This window comes from Ictidomys tridecemlineatus, chromosome 14, assembly GCF_052094955.1.
Source record: "Ictidomys tridecemlineatus isolate mIctTri1 chromosome 14, mIctTri1.hap1, whole genome shotgun sequence".
Taxonomy (NCBI): Eukaryota; Metazoa; Chordata; class Mammalia; order Rodentia; family Sciuridae; genus Ictidomys; species Ictidomys tridecemlineatus.
The window spans coordinates 52,985,103-53,002,366 of NC_135490.1; the positions used below are offsets into that span (position 1 = coordinate 52,985,103).

Sequence of the window (17,264 nt, forward strand, 5' to 3'; positions counted from 1 at the left end):
TTAAGTTTTGCCTTACATTAGTTTTGTACTTGTTATAAAGAATACATTTCAAGATGAAATGGTTATTTATGCTGAAGTGATACATGGAATGGTAGTCAGGTATTTGAGTCTGTCCTGGGCCATGTGATTAGAATATTGTCTCTAATATGATATATTCCACACTAAGTACCATATAAGACATTCCTTTGGACATTTTATTGCTTTTGGGAGCAGTACAGATGGCAATTAGTAGGTATTTTGATACTTTTTGGTTGTATATCTTTTGTACAAAATATCCAAAGCAAATCTTTTGAACTACTGAAAAAACTAGACTTGCTCCCTTGCCATTTTGAAATAATTTTGGTAGATAAAAGTTTATTCAAGTTGATGAAAAAAGCATTGGGAAACTTTTTAAGTATGTTTAAAGCTTTGCTTTTGCCTTGTTTTGTATTGGATTCTATTTAATTTTCTTGCTCTTAATAACTTAACCATTATAGACTTTATCGACTATGTGACAAGAATAAGCTCACTGAAAAAGTATCTCTCAGTTTCTGAATTTATGAATCATTATTATTTTTGTTTTTCCATATTCTTGTAGTAAAGCTTTTTTTTTTTAGCTGTAGCATGTATGTTGCCATTTACAATGCAGAGTTGCATACTTTGACTTTTGGAGCAGCACAGATCATTTTATGATACAATATATTATTATAATATGTTACATGCTGTACTCATTTACACTAGTGATGGTCATCATGTCTGGATCTGGCTTCCCAAGAGAGTAAGACCAGATGGCTGTATACAGCTGCAAGTAAAATTTATTCATTACTCTTAACAGCTGCTGTGGTTTTTTGTATTTGGTACCTGCTTTTTTAATGGGATATTTATTTATACAATGATGACTGTTCAACAGAAGGGTTAAGAAAAAAAAAGTGACAGAAGCTAAAGCTGTTAGTAGAATAAAAATAAGCTTCTCATTTATCCCATTTTATAACTATCCCTAATAGAAATGACTTCATATTTTGAACCTTCAGAGAAAATATGGTCTTCAAAAATGATGTTGTCTTTTTACAGGAGGGTATTGTACTTCAGCATTTTGAGAGAGAAGAATAGTCATAGGACAACCCACATATTTTTTTAAAGACCTTTTTACTTTGTAGTAAAAATAAAATAGAATAGCTCCCAATACTTAGGAGCCTATTTCAACTATGACTTTATGAACTATCTTTACTACAAATATATATATATATATATATATATATATATATATATATATGATGTAATTAGTATAAACATATTACCTTCTTTATTTCCACTTCCTGATAGAGTTTTTACTACCACAGACTACATGTGTCATCATAGTCTGTAATATTTCACTGTACTAATATAATCTCTTCACTATTAATATATATACATATATTTTTTTGGGGGGGTACCAGGGATTGAACCCCTGGGTGCTTAACCACTGAGCCACATCCCACCCTTTTTAGAGATAGGGTTTCATTAAGTTGCTTAGAGCCTCACTAAATTGCTGAGGCTGGCCTTGAACTTGTGATTCTCCTGCCTCAGCCTCTTGAGATGATGGGATTATAGGTATGGTTCACTGTGCCTGCCCTAATGTAGCCTTTATTTCCTATTATTTGTATTTTTTGACATTTCTCTCTTAAGTATATTTAGATTTTTTTCTCTTGAATTATATTATTTGGGTATATTAAGGAAGGTATGTTTAGTAAATCAACAATTATCAATTTAATGTATTTGTATCGTTTTTGTGTGGGGACTTGCATTTTGGGTATGAAAGGTATACTTAAATTCATGTAATTCTGTATATTCATTAGTCTAATATTGTTATTACCACTAGTGTAAAATACAAAACATTAATGAAATTCATTTGGAAAAATAAGAGGCCCAGAATAGCCAAAGTAAATCCTAATGAGAGAAGTGGAGGAGGGGGCATCATAATCTCAGACCTTAAGTTATTCTACAGAGCTTCAGTAACAAAAACAGCAAGGCCTTGGCTCAAAAAAAAGACATGAAGACCAATGGACTAGAATAGAAAACAGAGACAAACCCACATAAATTTATATGTGTCATACTAGTGAAAGGTGCCATACATTGGAGAAAAGATAACCTTTTTAACAAATGGTGTTGGGAAACTGGAAGCCATATGTAGAAGAATGAAATTTTATCTCTGTTGCTTACCCTGAATAAAACTCTACTGTCATGTATGACTAAAAAGAGAAAATTTAAAAAAAAATTAAAAACAGTCAATTCAAAGTGGATCAAAGACCACTTAATTAGGCCAGAAACCCTGCAGTTACTATAAGAAATGTAGAGGAACATTCCAACATGTCAGCACAGGAACCACTTCTTTAATAACACTCCTAAAGTACAATAAAAAAATCAAGACTTAATAAATGGGATGGCATCAAATTAAAATGCTTCTTCATAGCAGAAGAAACAGTTGAGCTTGAAAAGAGAGTTTACAGAATGGAAGAAAATCTTTGCCACCTGCACCTTGGGCTTTCATATTCAGGTTATACAAAGAACTCAGAAAACACTAAAAAAACCAAATAACCCATTCAATAAATGGGCAACGGAACTAAACAGACACTTCTCAAAAAAAGAAATAGTCAATGGATACTAGCAATTAGAGGAATGGAAATGAAAACTACAGTGAGATTTCATCTCATCCCAGTCTGAAAATTATCAGGAATATAAGTAATTATAAATGTTGGCAAGGATGTTGAGATAAAGGGTAACTCATACACTGTTGGTGGGACCTCAAACTTGTGCAAAATCTGTGGAAAGCAGTATGGAGATTCCTCAGAAAACTTGCAGTGGAACCACCATTTGACCCAGTAATCCCACTCCTCAGTGTATATCCACAGAATTTAAAATCAGCATACTACAGTGATGCAGCCATATCATGGTTTATAGCAGTTCAATTCACAATAGACAAACTTTGGAGTCAGCCTAGCTGCCCTTCAACAGATGAATGGATAAAGAAAATGTGGTTTATATACACAGTGGAGTATTATTCAGCCATAAAGAAGAATGACCTTATGACATTTCCCAGTAAATGTATGGATCTGGAGACTATCATGCTAAATGAAATAAGCCAATCCAAAAAAGACAAAGGTTGAATATTTTCTCTGATATGTAGAAGATAACCCACAACGAGGGTGGGGGGAAGAATAAAAGTTTAGTAGGAAGGGATAAAGGGTAATGAAGGAAAGGGAGGAAGGATAGAAAAAGGAAAGACAGTTGAATGAATCTGATATAACTTTCCTAAATACATATATTAATATACCAGAGTGAATCTTATCATTGTGTCTATCCACAAGAAATCAATTAAAAAAACTATGGGTAAATGGCAGAAATATTATTACAGGAAAGGGAGCAGGATACAGGGAGAGGGAAGGGGAAGGGGAGGAAAGGTATTGGGTTTGAATTAGAACAAGGTACATTCCATGTTTGTACAATTATGTCAAAATGAATTCTGTCATGTGTAACTTAAAAGAACCAATAAAAATTTGGTCAGTTATATTGATAAATGCAATATGTATGCAAATTTGGAAACAAGTTTTTTTTAAAGACAGAGACCATGACAAATTGAAGTAGAAATCCATTTAAAAATTATATTTCATTAGAATATTAAGTTCCTTTTTTCTAAATTATAGCTTAAAACTTTTAGAAGTTACCTATTTTTTGGCATATATATGGAAAAGTTTGAGGGCTTGTTAGGAGCTACCTATCTATGTTCAGGATTCTTTGAAGTTTACAATGATAGCCAACATGTGGATCTTCCCCAAGGGAAGATTTCTGAAGGGAGTTCAGGTTGATAAAGCTACAATTGAGCATATTACTAGAAATATCCTTACTGGGTATGTAGAAAAATTTTGTTCAATTGAATATTATCAATTATCAATTGAAAGTTTTTCTAAAAAGAAAAAAATCACTGTCTGAATACATATTTTTTCAAATAATTTTTTCTTTTCTCATTTAGATCCCAATTTAGTTATCGTCTTTGTTATGTTTGACTTGAAAACATATATATTAAAGTCTATGCTGTCATATAAACTTGTGGATACTACTGTGCCCTAGCCAAACTCCTTTTTTACCTATTTAGACAGACAGAAGATCTTTAGGATTTTTAGAATAATCTGTGAGGTGGAATTGGTCTGGCATTTTCCAGGATTTTTTAAAATTTTGAAATATTACCCTCTTTTAGATATTACATACATTAAAGAACTTCCCATATGATTTATTTAATGTATTTTGAATTTCTTTTTACTTTTGAATGTATTGATGGTTGTGATTTTTAAGCATTTTTTTTTTTGTATTTGTGGATGGGCAGAATGCCTTTATTTTATTTATTATGTGGTGCTAAGGATCAAACTCAGTGCTTGTGAACATGGTAAGCAAGAGTTCTGCCTCTGAGCCATGCCCCAGCCACCATAGTTGTGATTTTGATGGAGTGTAGGTTGCATTTCCTATAGGGATACCATGGTTTGCTCTTTGCAACTTTGGTGTGTCTTATTAAAAGATACCTAGGTTTAACATGGTGCAGTCAGTGAAACATAGTGTAAAAATATGAGGATTACTGAGATCTTTTCCTATTTAAGCTTCACTTTGAAATGAGGCATTTTATTTCACGTTATTTGATGTACAATTTATTGTATGTTTGGTGTGAATGGATTTCATTACTAAAGAACAAATTGAGAAACAGATGGAGTGATGTCATATGTTGGAGACTTAAGCTGAAATGCTCTAAGGGTCTATTTTCATTAAAAGTTTTAAGAAAAAAATATAAGAGATTCGAAAGAGGAGTGGGCATCTGGTATGGCTTAAATATTAGGTGTACTCCAAAAGGTCATGTGTGAGACAAGACAAGAAGGTTTAGAGTTGGAATGATTGGGTTATGACAGGCTTAACCTAATCAGTGCATTAATCCTGGATAGAGATTTAAATGGATGCTAACTGTAGGCAGCTGTGGGGTCTGGCTGTAGGAGGTGGGTAATTGAAGTTGTGCCTTTGGGGGTAAATATTTTGCCCTTGGTGAGTAGAGTCTCTCTCTCTGCTTTTTGGTGCTGTGTTCCCTTTTGCTTTCCTCTGCCACAAACTTCTGCCATGTTGTCCTGCCTCATATCAGACCTTGTTTATGGACTGAGACCACTGAAACCATGAGCTACCAAATGAACTTTTCCTTCTCTAATTGTTCTTTTCAGGTCTTTTTGGTCATAGACATGAAAAAGATGACTAAAATAGCATCTGTAGTTAATATGACTGATTCTATTAACTTTGCTTGTGTATGGGACCTGCTAGTTTTTCCTCCTTATGAGGTAACAAGCATGGGGTTTCTTCTTCTTCCTTGAAGATTCTAAGTTACATACTTCTTTATTCATTTCTGATATGATAGCTTTATATCACTTGTTTGCCTGTTTTTCTTCCTGTGCCAGTAGTGGACAAAGCCAATTTTTTACACACTCTTCACTGACAGATCAGAGTGGATTTCAAAATTTTACTTTGAATTAAAAGTGGCTATTATCAATCAAATATCATTCACAGAAATAACATCTTTACCATCCTTTCCTGAGTTAGTGCTAATCCAAGAGCAAAGCTATAGCTATCACCCAGTTAATATAAGCAGTATATCTTCTTTTAGTACTAGAACTTATTTGCAGTAATACTTTGAGAGTAGCAACTATCTCACGATCACTCATTTTCCAAAAATTTAGCACAGTGCTTCTTGTTACATAACAGGTATTTCACAATTTTGTTAATAAATTCAGTACAATGTTTGAATTGTGGTTAGTAGTTAGATAATATTTGGTAATTCTGAGATTGAAGTATTAGTACGATATTAAAAAAACAAAAAAAACTTCCCACTGTAAATGTTCCCTTAACACTTTCCTTATTAAGTGTTGCTAACAAAGTTTGATCTGAAGAGAAAGGGATGAAAATTTGGTTGTTTTATCATTTCTAAGATGCTATGTTAAGAGTTCTCCATATATTAACTCATTAGTACTAACCAGTATCTTTGTGAGAAATTATTTGGATTTTAAATAGTTGAGAAAAACATTCAGAAAGATAATTTGGTTAAGTCACATTGTATATAAATATAATCATTATTTTGGACTTGCCATCAAATCTTTTGTCCTTTTTTTTTTTTAAATTAGTGCATGTGACATTTACGTTGTTTTTTAACATCCATCTCATGGATGGTTCTGTGTTCCCTTAACTACACAAGCTTTCCTTCGGCATGATTTTTTCTTCACTTGTTTCATTCTCCACTTGGAATAGGGGGGTGAAATTCATCATTATTCTCTCCAGTGTGCTACAAGGGACACCCCAAAGAGAATTTTATATTACACCTTTAGGACCTACTGTAAAGATAAACTCATTCCTCTGAGTTGTTTTGCTCTAATATATACATGTTTTTAAATTTGTTTGTTTTTTTGCTATTATTTTTTTACATGGAGTCCCAGATAAGAATTGTGAAGGGTATGAGAAGATTATTTTTCCACCCCATAAGACTTTGAAAATCCTCAGATTACATAGTAAGAAAATTATGTTTTCTGGGGGAATTAATCATTTACTGTTTATTCTCTCACAACACATTTTCATTAAGATTTGTATGTTTTTATCACTTCATGGAAACACTCTGTGAGGACAAGCATAGAACAACTAATCTAGATTGAGATGTGGATGCTTAGCATTGGATTGGACTCACTTATGCCCCCTAGCCTCTCTGCTCTCTGACATTTCAATATTTTTAAAACAACTTTTTTTTTTGGTTTTTACTTTACATATAATCATTTTAATACAATGGTGGAATGAATACTTTTTAAAAAATCTTATTTTATTTATTTATTTTTGCATTACAATTCTTAATACACCTTTTAAAGCTGTATTTTTTATAAAATAAAACTCACCCATTTAAGTGTACAAAACTCAGTGATTTTTTCAGTAACAGTGAGTGGTGCAACCATTACCAGAAAATAACTTTGTAACATTTTATAGCTTTAAGAAGATACTCATACCCATTTACAGTTAATCCCTATCCCTCATTTCCCCAGGCCCGACCAATAACTTTTTGTCTATAAATTTGCCTTTCTAGAGAATTCCTGTGAATGGAATTATATAGTCTGTGGTCTCTTGTATCTGGCTTCTTTCAGTGAGCATAATTTGTTTAAAGTTTATCCATGTTGCGTAGAATTTACGTGAATTTTATTTTTGTTTTTTGAATTCCCAACAGTCTTCCATTGTGTGGTATACAATATTTTGTCTACCCATTCAACAGATGTTTAGGTTTTTATCAGATTTTGTTAAAATCATGCTTTTACAAATTTGTAAATTGCTTGGGTCATGGGAAAATAATTTGTCAATTAATATGTGGTATGTAACAGTTTATACATGAAACAAGTTCCTTGGATTAGAATTGCCACTTTCAGGTTGGTCCTCATGTGCATTGAAAATATAGAATTGTCATTGTCTATCAATAACAATATGTTGACATTAGTGAAGTAGTAAGGGAAAAATTTTAATTTGACTTAGGTAGGTTTTATTTGTCCCTTTGTTTAAAAGGACATTTATGTAGTTAACATAGTTGTACTCCTACTATTTCATTGTATATTTCTAGTATGAACCATTTGAGACAATTCAAAAGTGTTTAGTCAAAGATACATCAGACTAATGGACTGCAGCTTTAAAACAGGGAAAAGATCTTGAGGCAAGATGTATAGAAACTGATTATTATTCTCTTTCTGGGTAGAAAGTGAAATAAAAATAGATAATCTATAGTATAGGAATAAATGAATACTCCAAAAAAGTACAGGTCTTATTCTTTTTCAGTTTTTTACTAGTGACTGATTTATATTTCAGAAGTTTATACATATTGATATATTTTTATATAGTATTTACTCCTAGAAATTTTCAAATTATATATATTTAGAATATCAATTTTACTTAATAAATAAAAAAATCTCGTGTCTTAAAACTGCCAACCTCAATTAAAGAAATGTTTTACCCTCCTCTATGTTTATATTGTTGTTGTAGGTAGGATTTAGAAATACTCCTGCAACTTGTACTTCTAATATTTCATTCTTTCTCTTTCTTTTGTTGGTTGTGCTGGGAATCAAACCCAGGACCTTGCTGCATGCTAAGCACACACTCTATTACTGAGCTACATTCCCAGACCCTAGTTTCTAAGAAAATTTAAGGACAGTGGAACTCCTAATTTAGTCACACACTACTTTGATATCCATTATGTCCTATGGACTTAAAAAAAATCTAGAACTACAAAGAAGACAAAAGGTGACTCTTGCAGCCCTACAGTTAAGTTATGACACAGTGTGGTAGGTGGCCCAATGGAGATTTCTGTAGAGGAGGGAATGACAGCCTGTTTGTAAGGCATTTTATGAAAGGATCTTTGAATGTATGATATTTCAGTTTGTGAGTCATTTAGGCCAACAATAAATTTACATTGGGAATAGTATTAGTAGAGAAGTGAGGTGGACATTTTCTTTGTGTAGGTAGTACTAAGCTCGGTCAGTAAAAATAATGCCATTTTTTTTTTGAGATCCATTAAAGCTATAGCTTCTCAACTCTAACTTTATGACAGTTATTCAAGGGACTGATTAAGAAAAATTCTGATTTCAACTCCCAATCCATTACACACTACGAGAAGTGGTATAGGTGGAGGATGAGGGAACAGAGGTTAGGACCAGGTGGTGATCTTGATTTTTATATGTCAGGTAGCTTTTATTGTATCAGCTTGCAGCTACTAAAAGTTTTCAAACAAGGCAGGCTCTAATTGTTCTCTTGGTCTTCAGGCTGTCTGGTATCTTTTTTCTTCGTTTTTGTGTTCTGTTTCCGCAACCTTTTATACCTTTTAGGGAAGTTGGGGCTTTAAAATCAGTGTACCTTCTAAAGAGGTGTATCTCTTAAAATTTGAGAACTTAATCACTATTAAATTTTGAGAAATATAAAATCATTGAGGGTAGGGACTAAGCCATATTTACTCTTGGACTTAGGTTCTCATTCTATGACTGGTACACAGTAATTATTATTTTTTAAGTTAGGTAATGCTGATTACTTCTCATGTAAATACACACTCTTGGAACTGTGCTTCCATTATTTCAGAGCATGCATTAAGAATCATTCTGATGATTTCCCAAAAAGTCTATCAAGATCTGTTGAAGTAAGAATTTTTCCTGATGGATTTCTTTTTTTCTAATCTTCATACTATTTGGGAAACTTCAAAGTAATTCTATAGTTTTAAAATTTTCTATTTTAAAGCAACACTAAACTATAATACTCAATCTGAATTTATAGCACAGAAGTTTTCATCCCAACACAGAAAAACCAGTAGTCAAGTTTTTGCATATTAAAATGTTTATGCAAATAATGTGGTTTTATATTGCATGCCTTCCTTTTACATTATGAAATAATTTTAGACTCAGAAAAGTGTTACAGAGCACCTAGCTGCCTTTTATTGAACTTTTCCCAAGCTTAACAATGTGCATAGTAGTTAAAAATAAGTATTGTGTATATGTACTAATATGTAACAGTAAATCTCACCATTTTATAAAATATAATGCATCAATAAAATTTTTGGAGAAAATAAAGTAAAAAAAAATAATCAACATTAGTTCATTATTAACTAACATTTAGTCCACATTTCAGTTTTACTAGTTTTCCACTAATATAATTCTCCTGTTCAAGGACCCAAGCAAGGGTACCACATTGCTATAGTTGCCATGTAATCTTAGTCTTCTCTAATCTATGACAGTTCCTCAGTGTTTACTTTCTCCTTTTCCAGGAATTTGGCTCCTTCAAAGAAGATTCATCAGTTATTTTATATAATGTCACTGCATTTGGGTTTCTTTAATATTTTCTTGTGATTAGATTGAAGTTATACATTTTGGGAAATAACTCTACCCAGGTAATCTGTTCTTACTAGTAGATCATGTGGAGAGTGCATGAGGTTGATAGGTCTTACTACTGGTATTGTTAAGACTGATTATTTGGATAAAGTAGTGTTTACTGGGTTTCTCCACCATTTCAGTACTACTTAAAACTTCATTATTAATGAACGTCTTGGGGAAAATAGTTGGGAACTATGTAAGTATTCATTTTCTCCTCAAAATTTTACCTAAACTTAAAATCTTTTGGTAGGTATTATTGTGGAGTTATGATGATATTCTGCTTTCTTTGTTGCTTCTACATTGACTGTTTGTAATTCTTCTTCTTATTCCCAGTTTTGTACTCATGTAGTTATTTATCAATGTAGGTTAGACTTGTGGATACTTTTTTTATTCTATGGTTTAGAATTTAATGCTTTTTGTCATTTCTTTTATTCTCAAAATTTTCCTGCTTTAGTTATTGGGATTTTTCTCCCTGTCTGAGGACTTTCTTTCTTTTAATTTATTTGTTTGTTTATTTATTTCTTACATACATGACAATAGTGGAATGCATTACAATCATAATTATTCATTCACAACATCATTTTTCGTAACTCTGTATGTAAAGTATGTTCACTCCAAATTATGCCATTATACATGAGTTCTATTATTATTATTATTATTAATATTGCATTACAATTCTTAATACACTTTATTCCTCTTCTTGGACTATACCCAAGGACCTAAAAACAGCATACTATAGGGACACAGCCACATCAGTGTTTATAGCAGCACAATTCACAATAGCTAAACTCTGGAGCCAACCTAGATGTCCTTCAGTGGATGAATGGATAAAAAAAAATGTCATTTATACACAATGGAATATTACTCAGCAATAAAAAAGAATAAGATCATGGCATGTTCAAGGAAATAGATAGCTTTAGAGAAGATTATGCTAAGTGAAGTTAGCCAGTCCCCAAAAAACCAAATGCCGAATGTTTTCTCTGATATAAAGGGGGTGACTCAAAATGGGGTTGGGAGGGAGACCAAGGGAGGAAGATTACCTTAACAGGATTTTTTAATACTGGTTTTTAGGCCCTTGACTTGCCTTTTTTGAACACTTATTTAGTTTCTGTTACCATAAGAAGCTACCATAAATTCTAATCTTCTGTCAGTTTTCTCTGCTTCAGCCTTTTAATCGACCATGTCTTCAGAGAAAACCCAAGTCCCTTATTAAAAATTTGCTCTTTTTAGTTATATATGACAGTATTTATACAAATATGGAGTACATCTTTCATTCTAATTAGGATCCCAGTCTTGTGGTTGTACATGATGTGGAGATTCACTGTGGTGCACTCATATATATATGAAATTTATGTCAGATTCATTCCACTGGCTTTCCTATTCCTTTCCCCCTCCATTCCCTTTATTCCATTTTGTCTAATCCACTTGGTTCCTTTTAATGAAGAATGGTGTTTAGAAACCAAGGTCTTAATGTTAGGTGTGTTGTCCGTGTGCCAGTGTTCCTCAGCTCTGTCAGCAAAATGAGCTAGGAAATAGATGTATACAAATTTGTTTACCCATGCAAGTTGATACTTATTTCTGTATTTGTTTGTAAAATATAGATATTCATATTTCTATTTTAAAAGCCACAATTGATATAGATTCTTCCAACACCTATACAAAATGCAGGATTTATCTTCACCTTCTTTATTTGTGAATTCTTTTCTGATAGTGATAAATCTGGCACTCCTTATCTGGCATTTACTTATTCAACTCTGTACTCATGGAATGATAGATATGTAAATCCATACCCCTGCAAGGAACCAAATAGCTTTAAGTATGTTTCTGTGTACAGTTCTTTTAATTAATTATTTTTTTTTTAGTTGTGGATGGACACAATACCTTTATTTTATTTATTTTTTTAAGTTGTGCTGAGGATAGGCAAGTGCTCTGCCACTGAGGTACAATACCAGCCTCTGCACAATACAGTCAGAATCATTTGTGAAGGCTTATATTTCATCTTGGTAAACCCCACTCCAGTTCTGGTTAATCTTTTTTTTTTTAAAAAAAAGATCCTATGTACAATAAAATTTATTTTCGTCTTGTATATTTCTGAGTTTGAACAATTGCATAGTCATGGTTATACCTCCAAGTTCATGAGATAGAATGCTTCATTTCCTGAGATGCTATGTTTTGGAAGATACTTAAAATTCACAGGAAATTTTTGTGTGAATTTCTGTGATATTCTCATCTGGTGTATATATAGTGAGATTAAGAGAAAAACTTGTTTGAATAGGCAATGAGAATAATAAGAGAGATTTGGAATGAGATTTTACTTCCTAATGTACAATTATTTGATATTCATTGTGGTGCTAGAACATAGATTTTTTTTAAAGAACTGAAATTTTTCTTTTTAAACAGAAATAATTCAAATCATATAATTATATGTATTTTAAATCTATTTATTTATTTTGACTATTTTTTCCTGGATATTCTAATAGGTATATATTGATATCTCATTGTAGTTATAATTTGCCATTTATATTTTTATATTTATAAATATTGCTTATATGTATAAACATCACACACACACACACACACACACACACACACACACACACACACAGTTTTCTCATGTATTTTACTCTGTGTTTTTTCTTGTTTCACCTATAAGCAAAAAGAAGAAGATTTAGAAGAGAAAAAAATTTATCCTGTTATTGTTTTCTTTCTAGTTAATCTGGAAAGGTTTTCATGTATTTTTATCATTTCTCTTGAACAAGTTGATTTTAATTATATTTGTAAGTAATTAATGATAGAAGACCTGGGATAATTGAGTCTACATGAAGAAATTTGGAAAATATTCAGTTTTGCCAGAAAACACTGCTAATTAAAACATTGAGATACCATTTTCACTTATTAAGATTGAGGTGTATACATGCATGTACGCAAGAAAGAAAAAAATGGGAATGAATAAGAGGCATTGTAATATATTAATACATTACAGATAGCATTGGAATCTCACACTAATAATGTTTTTTGGCAGCACTGAGTATTCAAAAATGTTAATATTGGATCTGTTGGACAGTGCATGATGATGGACCTTTTATTTAGAGAGAATTTTTTTAATATTTATTTTTCAGTTTTCGGTGGACACAACATGTTTATTTTGATGTGATGCTGAGGATCGAACCTAGTGTCCTGCGAATGCCAGGCGAGCACTTTACCATTTGAGCCACATCCCCAGCCCAGATGGACATTTTTAAAAAATATATATTTTCTAGATTATCTGTAATAGGAAAACAATGTAATTGGACTTCTTTTCAAGACATAATTCTTTTCAAGACATTCTTTTATTTTCAAGACATAATTGTGTAAAAGTTACATTTTACACAGATTTTTGATATTAAACATGATTATGTACCCTAAAGTTAGAGCATAGTGCTTGCAATCTTTTCTTAAACAAATACAGTGTTGTCTTAGAAGCCAATTATGAAAGTCAAAATTATTTACTTACCTCTACCACTCAAGGTTGGTTGTTTTTGAAAAATTTTGTGTATATTTCCATATTATTATTAAGCATACATAGCAGAATAACCTATACTTAGTGTTTGACTTATTTTTTTTTTAAGGTTATGTTTTCAAATTATGTGTTCTAAAGAAATCCTCTTCAATACTGTTGGGAGACAATTCTCCATGGATCTCTCCTGTTTCTGCAGATTCTCTTGAGTACAAGCATTTACATGTTTTTTGTTGGACTATTGTTTTGCAAACCCTGGATAGATGGAGATAATGCCTTTCTTAGCTAGAGGGTGGATTTGCTTCCTGCCCAGGAAAATGGAGATAATTTTTTCCTTCAAGGTGATCTGGCATGTTTACTAGCAGTCCTTTTAAAAGATTTGGGTTTCCTAATTATTAAGTTCTTCCGCTAGGACGTAAAATCATTACTGTTTCATCTTTCACCCAGGCTGCTCCACACCATCCCTTGGAATGTAATTGACAACATGAAGCTCATGTTGACTATTGTGCCATAAGAGAGAGCTCTAATTCAGGATATTGTTTCTTCTAGCCCTCATGAAATTATGGTTGGCTTCTTTGATAACTTGTGAGTAAAATCTTTGAGCCAGTATAGTTATTTTATGTTTTGATAGACACATATTGGTGAAATTATGTATTTTTTAAACATATTATTGTAGGTATTCAGAGTGGTATGTGTAGATTATTGTAAGAATTCGGAATGGTGTGAGTGTGTTAGATTATTATGGGAGTTCACAGTGATGTGTGTGTGAGTATGTTTAATGAGAAAACTATACTAAAATAGTTTAGGAACTGTAAGGGTCTGGCAAAGCGTCGGAGGAAGAGACCACAAGAGACTGGCTTCATGCAACAGGCAGGAGGGAGTTTATTGGAATCTAATTCAGCGTGCTGAGGCCCAAGGCTCACACTCAGGAAGGGAGAGCGGCCCAGAGCCCAGAGCAGAGGTCAAGCAGAGCTTAAGTACACTTTTTGGGGAGGGCGGAGGGCTTTGCATACATCAGAACAAATCATCATGAGGCGCAGGAAAATTGAACAACAAATCTGAGACATGATTAGTACATTCATTGGCGGCAACAGGCTGGGCAGGAGTGATTGGTCACTCCTAAGCGGGGTACACATTCAAACTGATTGGTTTTAGGGCCTAAATAACTACGTGACAAACTACACAGAATCCCAGGTTATTAGACAACCAGGGAGTCAGTAGAAATATTTACTGGGCAGTTCCAGTATTGTCCTAACAGCTACAGGGATTACAGGTTCTGGGGGTAGCAGAGGAATTTTAACAATACCTAGTCCTTCACTTTTTGACTAAAGCCCTGCAGCTTGGGAACTTTACAATGCCCGGTCTTTTACACTTTAACTCAGGCTTTGCGGCTTAGAAACAGCTTAGAAATTTTACCTTTACAGAACTAGATTATTTCTTAACATCAGTTCCCTCTCCCTCTATTGATGGATGACCCTGCTCAATTTCTAGTCTGGAGAGTCTGTCTTTGCATCAGTGGTCACAATTGCTATATATTTAAAATATGAAAAAAATTGGGCTGGGGATGGGGCTCAGTAGTTAAGTACTCCAGGGTTTACTCCCTGGTACCAAAAAAAAAAAAAAAAAAACAAACCTAAAATATGACGTCACCTAATGATATTGGCTTGCTGAATTATAGTAAAGAACAGTGATATAATACTTATATTTTTAGTAGCAAATCCTATTAAATATATACCTGTTTTTTGTAAATTATCCTTAATATGGAAATTACCCTTGCATTTTTCCTCAGATATAAAACTAAGAACAGTTAGTAAAAATTCTTTTATGTAGTTCTCATTTGGGGGTATATTAATGAGAAAGAACAATGTCTTCTAAAATAACCTTTATTTTACTGTATTAAGAGGATTATTTTACTTTGAAAATATAGTATGTTTACAGGCAGAATTAACACTCTTTGACAGTTAAATATAACTAAATCTAAGTAATTAGTTTGTTTTGACTTTAGGATCAATTTTTCTTCTTGCCTTTAAAAAACTATGTCATTTAAAAAACTTAATAATCACCCTAGTAATTAGCCATAATTTTTCTTTTTCATGCAGTTAGTATGCCATTGTATGCTTATCTGAATGTTCCATTTCTACAAAATTACTAATTTGAGTACTCTGCTCTTTGGCCAGATTATTTTTCCTCCTCTTTGCCCTCCTATTCCTTTTGATTTGTCTTTTTCCTTTGCTTGGGTGGGTACATAGCACTAAGATGTCTGTCTTTTCTTTTCTTTCCTTATATTCATGCCCAGTTTCTAAATGATTCATGAGGGAACCATCCTCACTGAGAGGAGAAGAGAAAGAGATTGCATTTTTCCTGAATTCTGTAGTAGAGCATGCTTAAACAGTGAAATTTAAACATTTCTCCTGATCACTAGTATTTGCATGGTTTTGCAAGGGCAGAGAATTTTTCTTATACAGATACAATACTGTAGAATTCTTTCTTAGACTTTTTCAGGTAAAATGAATGATCAAAAGACAAGAGCCTTCTCTATAGAAGCTAGAGTGCTACCTCCTCCCTTTGACCCCATCTGAACAGGAAGTGATTAGTACCCCAACCTACAGAATTATATTACTCCCAGCCACTCTGCCAGGACCATGTTATTCAGTATTCTGACTTTTATCACAGTAGATTAATTTTTCTTGTTTTTGACCATATATAATCAGTACTGTATTTTGTGCAGTTTTAGCTTTGTGTTTATTGAGGTTTTTCCTATGCAATTGTATGCAAATATTTTGAAGAAAAATTTATAGTCAAATGGAGGCTTCCCTTTTAGACTTTGCTAGTGAGGGTGGTAAAGAGACCACAATTGTTATTAATTTATTTTTTTGTTGTGTTTGGCTGGATTACAGGAGTTATTATTTTTATCTTCCTAGGCTGCTCTTTTCCTTGTCTTTGGGTAGAGAGAGCAGAGCAAGCTTTACGTGAGGTTTTTTTTTTTTTTTTTTTTTTTTTTTTTTTGTGTGTGTGTGTGTGTGTTTTGGTCTGTATCCATTCACATTTTAGTATTGTTGACTTCTCTAACATCTGGTCTGGAAATTATGAGACCAAAAGAACCTAAGGAACTCCTCATTCTTCAGGCCAAGCTGCCTTCTCTCTACCTTTCACAATCTTCTTATGTTTGTTTTATACATAATTAACAGGATTTTTAGCTCTGTTTAGTAGGGAATTAGGAAAATGTATATCTATGGCATCGTTATGGAAGCAGAAATTGAATTGTTTTACTTTTAGTATCTTTTAAAAATAGTCTTTTGAAGTCATTAGGAAAAGTAAAATGAAATATTTTATGCAATCTGGTCAGTTAACAGTATATTCACCAAGAGAAGGACTCTGAACAGAAAGTAATTTATGATAAAAGATATTCTCAGTGTAATCTGTGTATGTTCTAAACTGAAGAATTGTAACCCTGTGTAAATTTAAATTCCTGTGTTTAATTACAGAATCTTTTGGCTGAAAAAGTAGAACAGCTGATGGAATGGAGTTCTAGGCGTTCAATCTTCCGAATGAATGGTTATAAATTCCGAAAATTTATAAAGGCACCACCTCGAAACTATTCTATGATTGTTATGTTCACTGCTCTACAGCCTCAGCGGCAGTGTTCTGTTTGCAGGTAATTTACATATTTAAAATTCTTAAAACTATTAACTCAGGTTTAGAATTGTATTTTATGAGTAATATGTATAAGAGAATTAAAGAATTGTTCATCATTGTGAAATGTAGCAGTGTGCATTCTAGTATATTCTAGAAAATGACTTTGATAGGCTAATATTTCTTTATTATGGGCATATAAAATATTTATTGCATAGTTATGTATA

At 32.6% G+C, this 17,264-nt stretch overlaps 1 protein-coding gene across 1 annotated transcript in view; it reads left to right on the forward strand.

Moving 5' to 3' along the window:
* LOC144370618 (uncharacterized) overlaps positions 1-16,953 on the forward strand; it is a 55,840-nt gene extending 38,887 nt beyond the window's left edge. Inside the window, exon 2 of the mRNA XM_078031358.1 lies at positions 16,890-16,953. Within this exon, the coding sequence (XP_077887484.1) occupies positions 16,890-16,911 (22 nt within the window). The 3' untranslated portion in view covers positions 16,912-16,953. The remainder of the gene's footprint in view (positions 1-16,889) is intronic.
* The last annotated feature ends 311 nt before the right edge of the window (positions 16,954-17,264 follow it).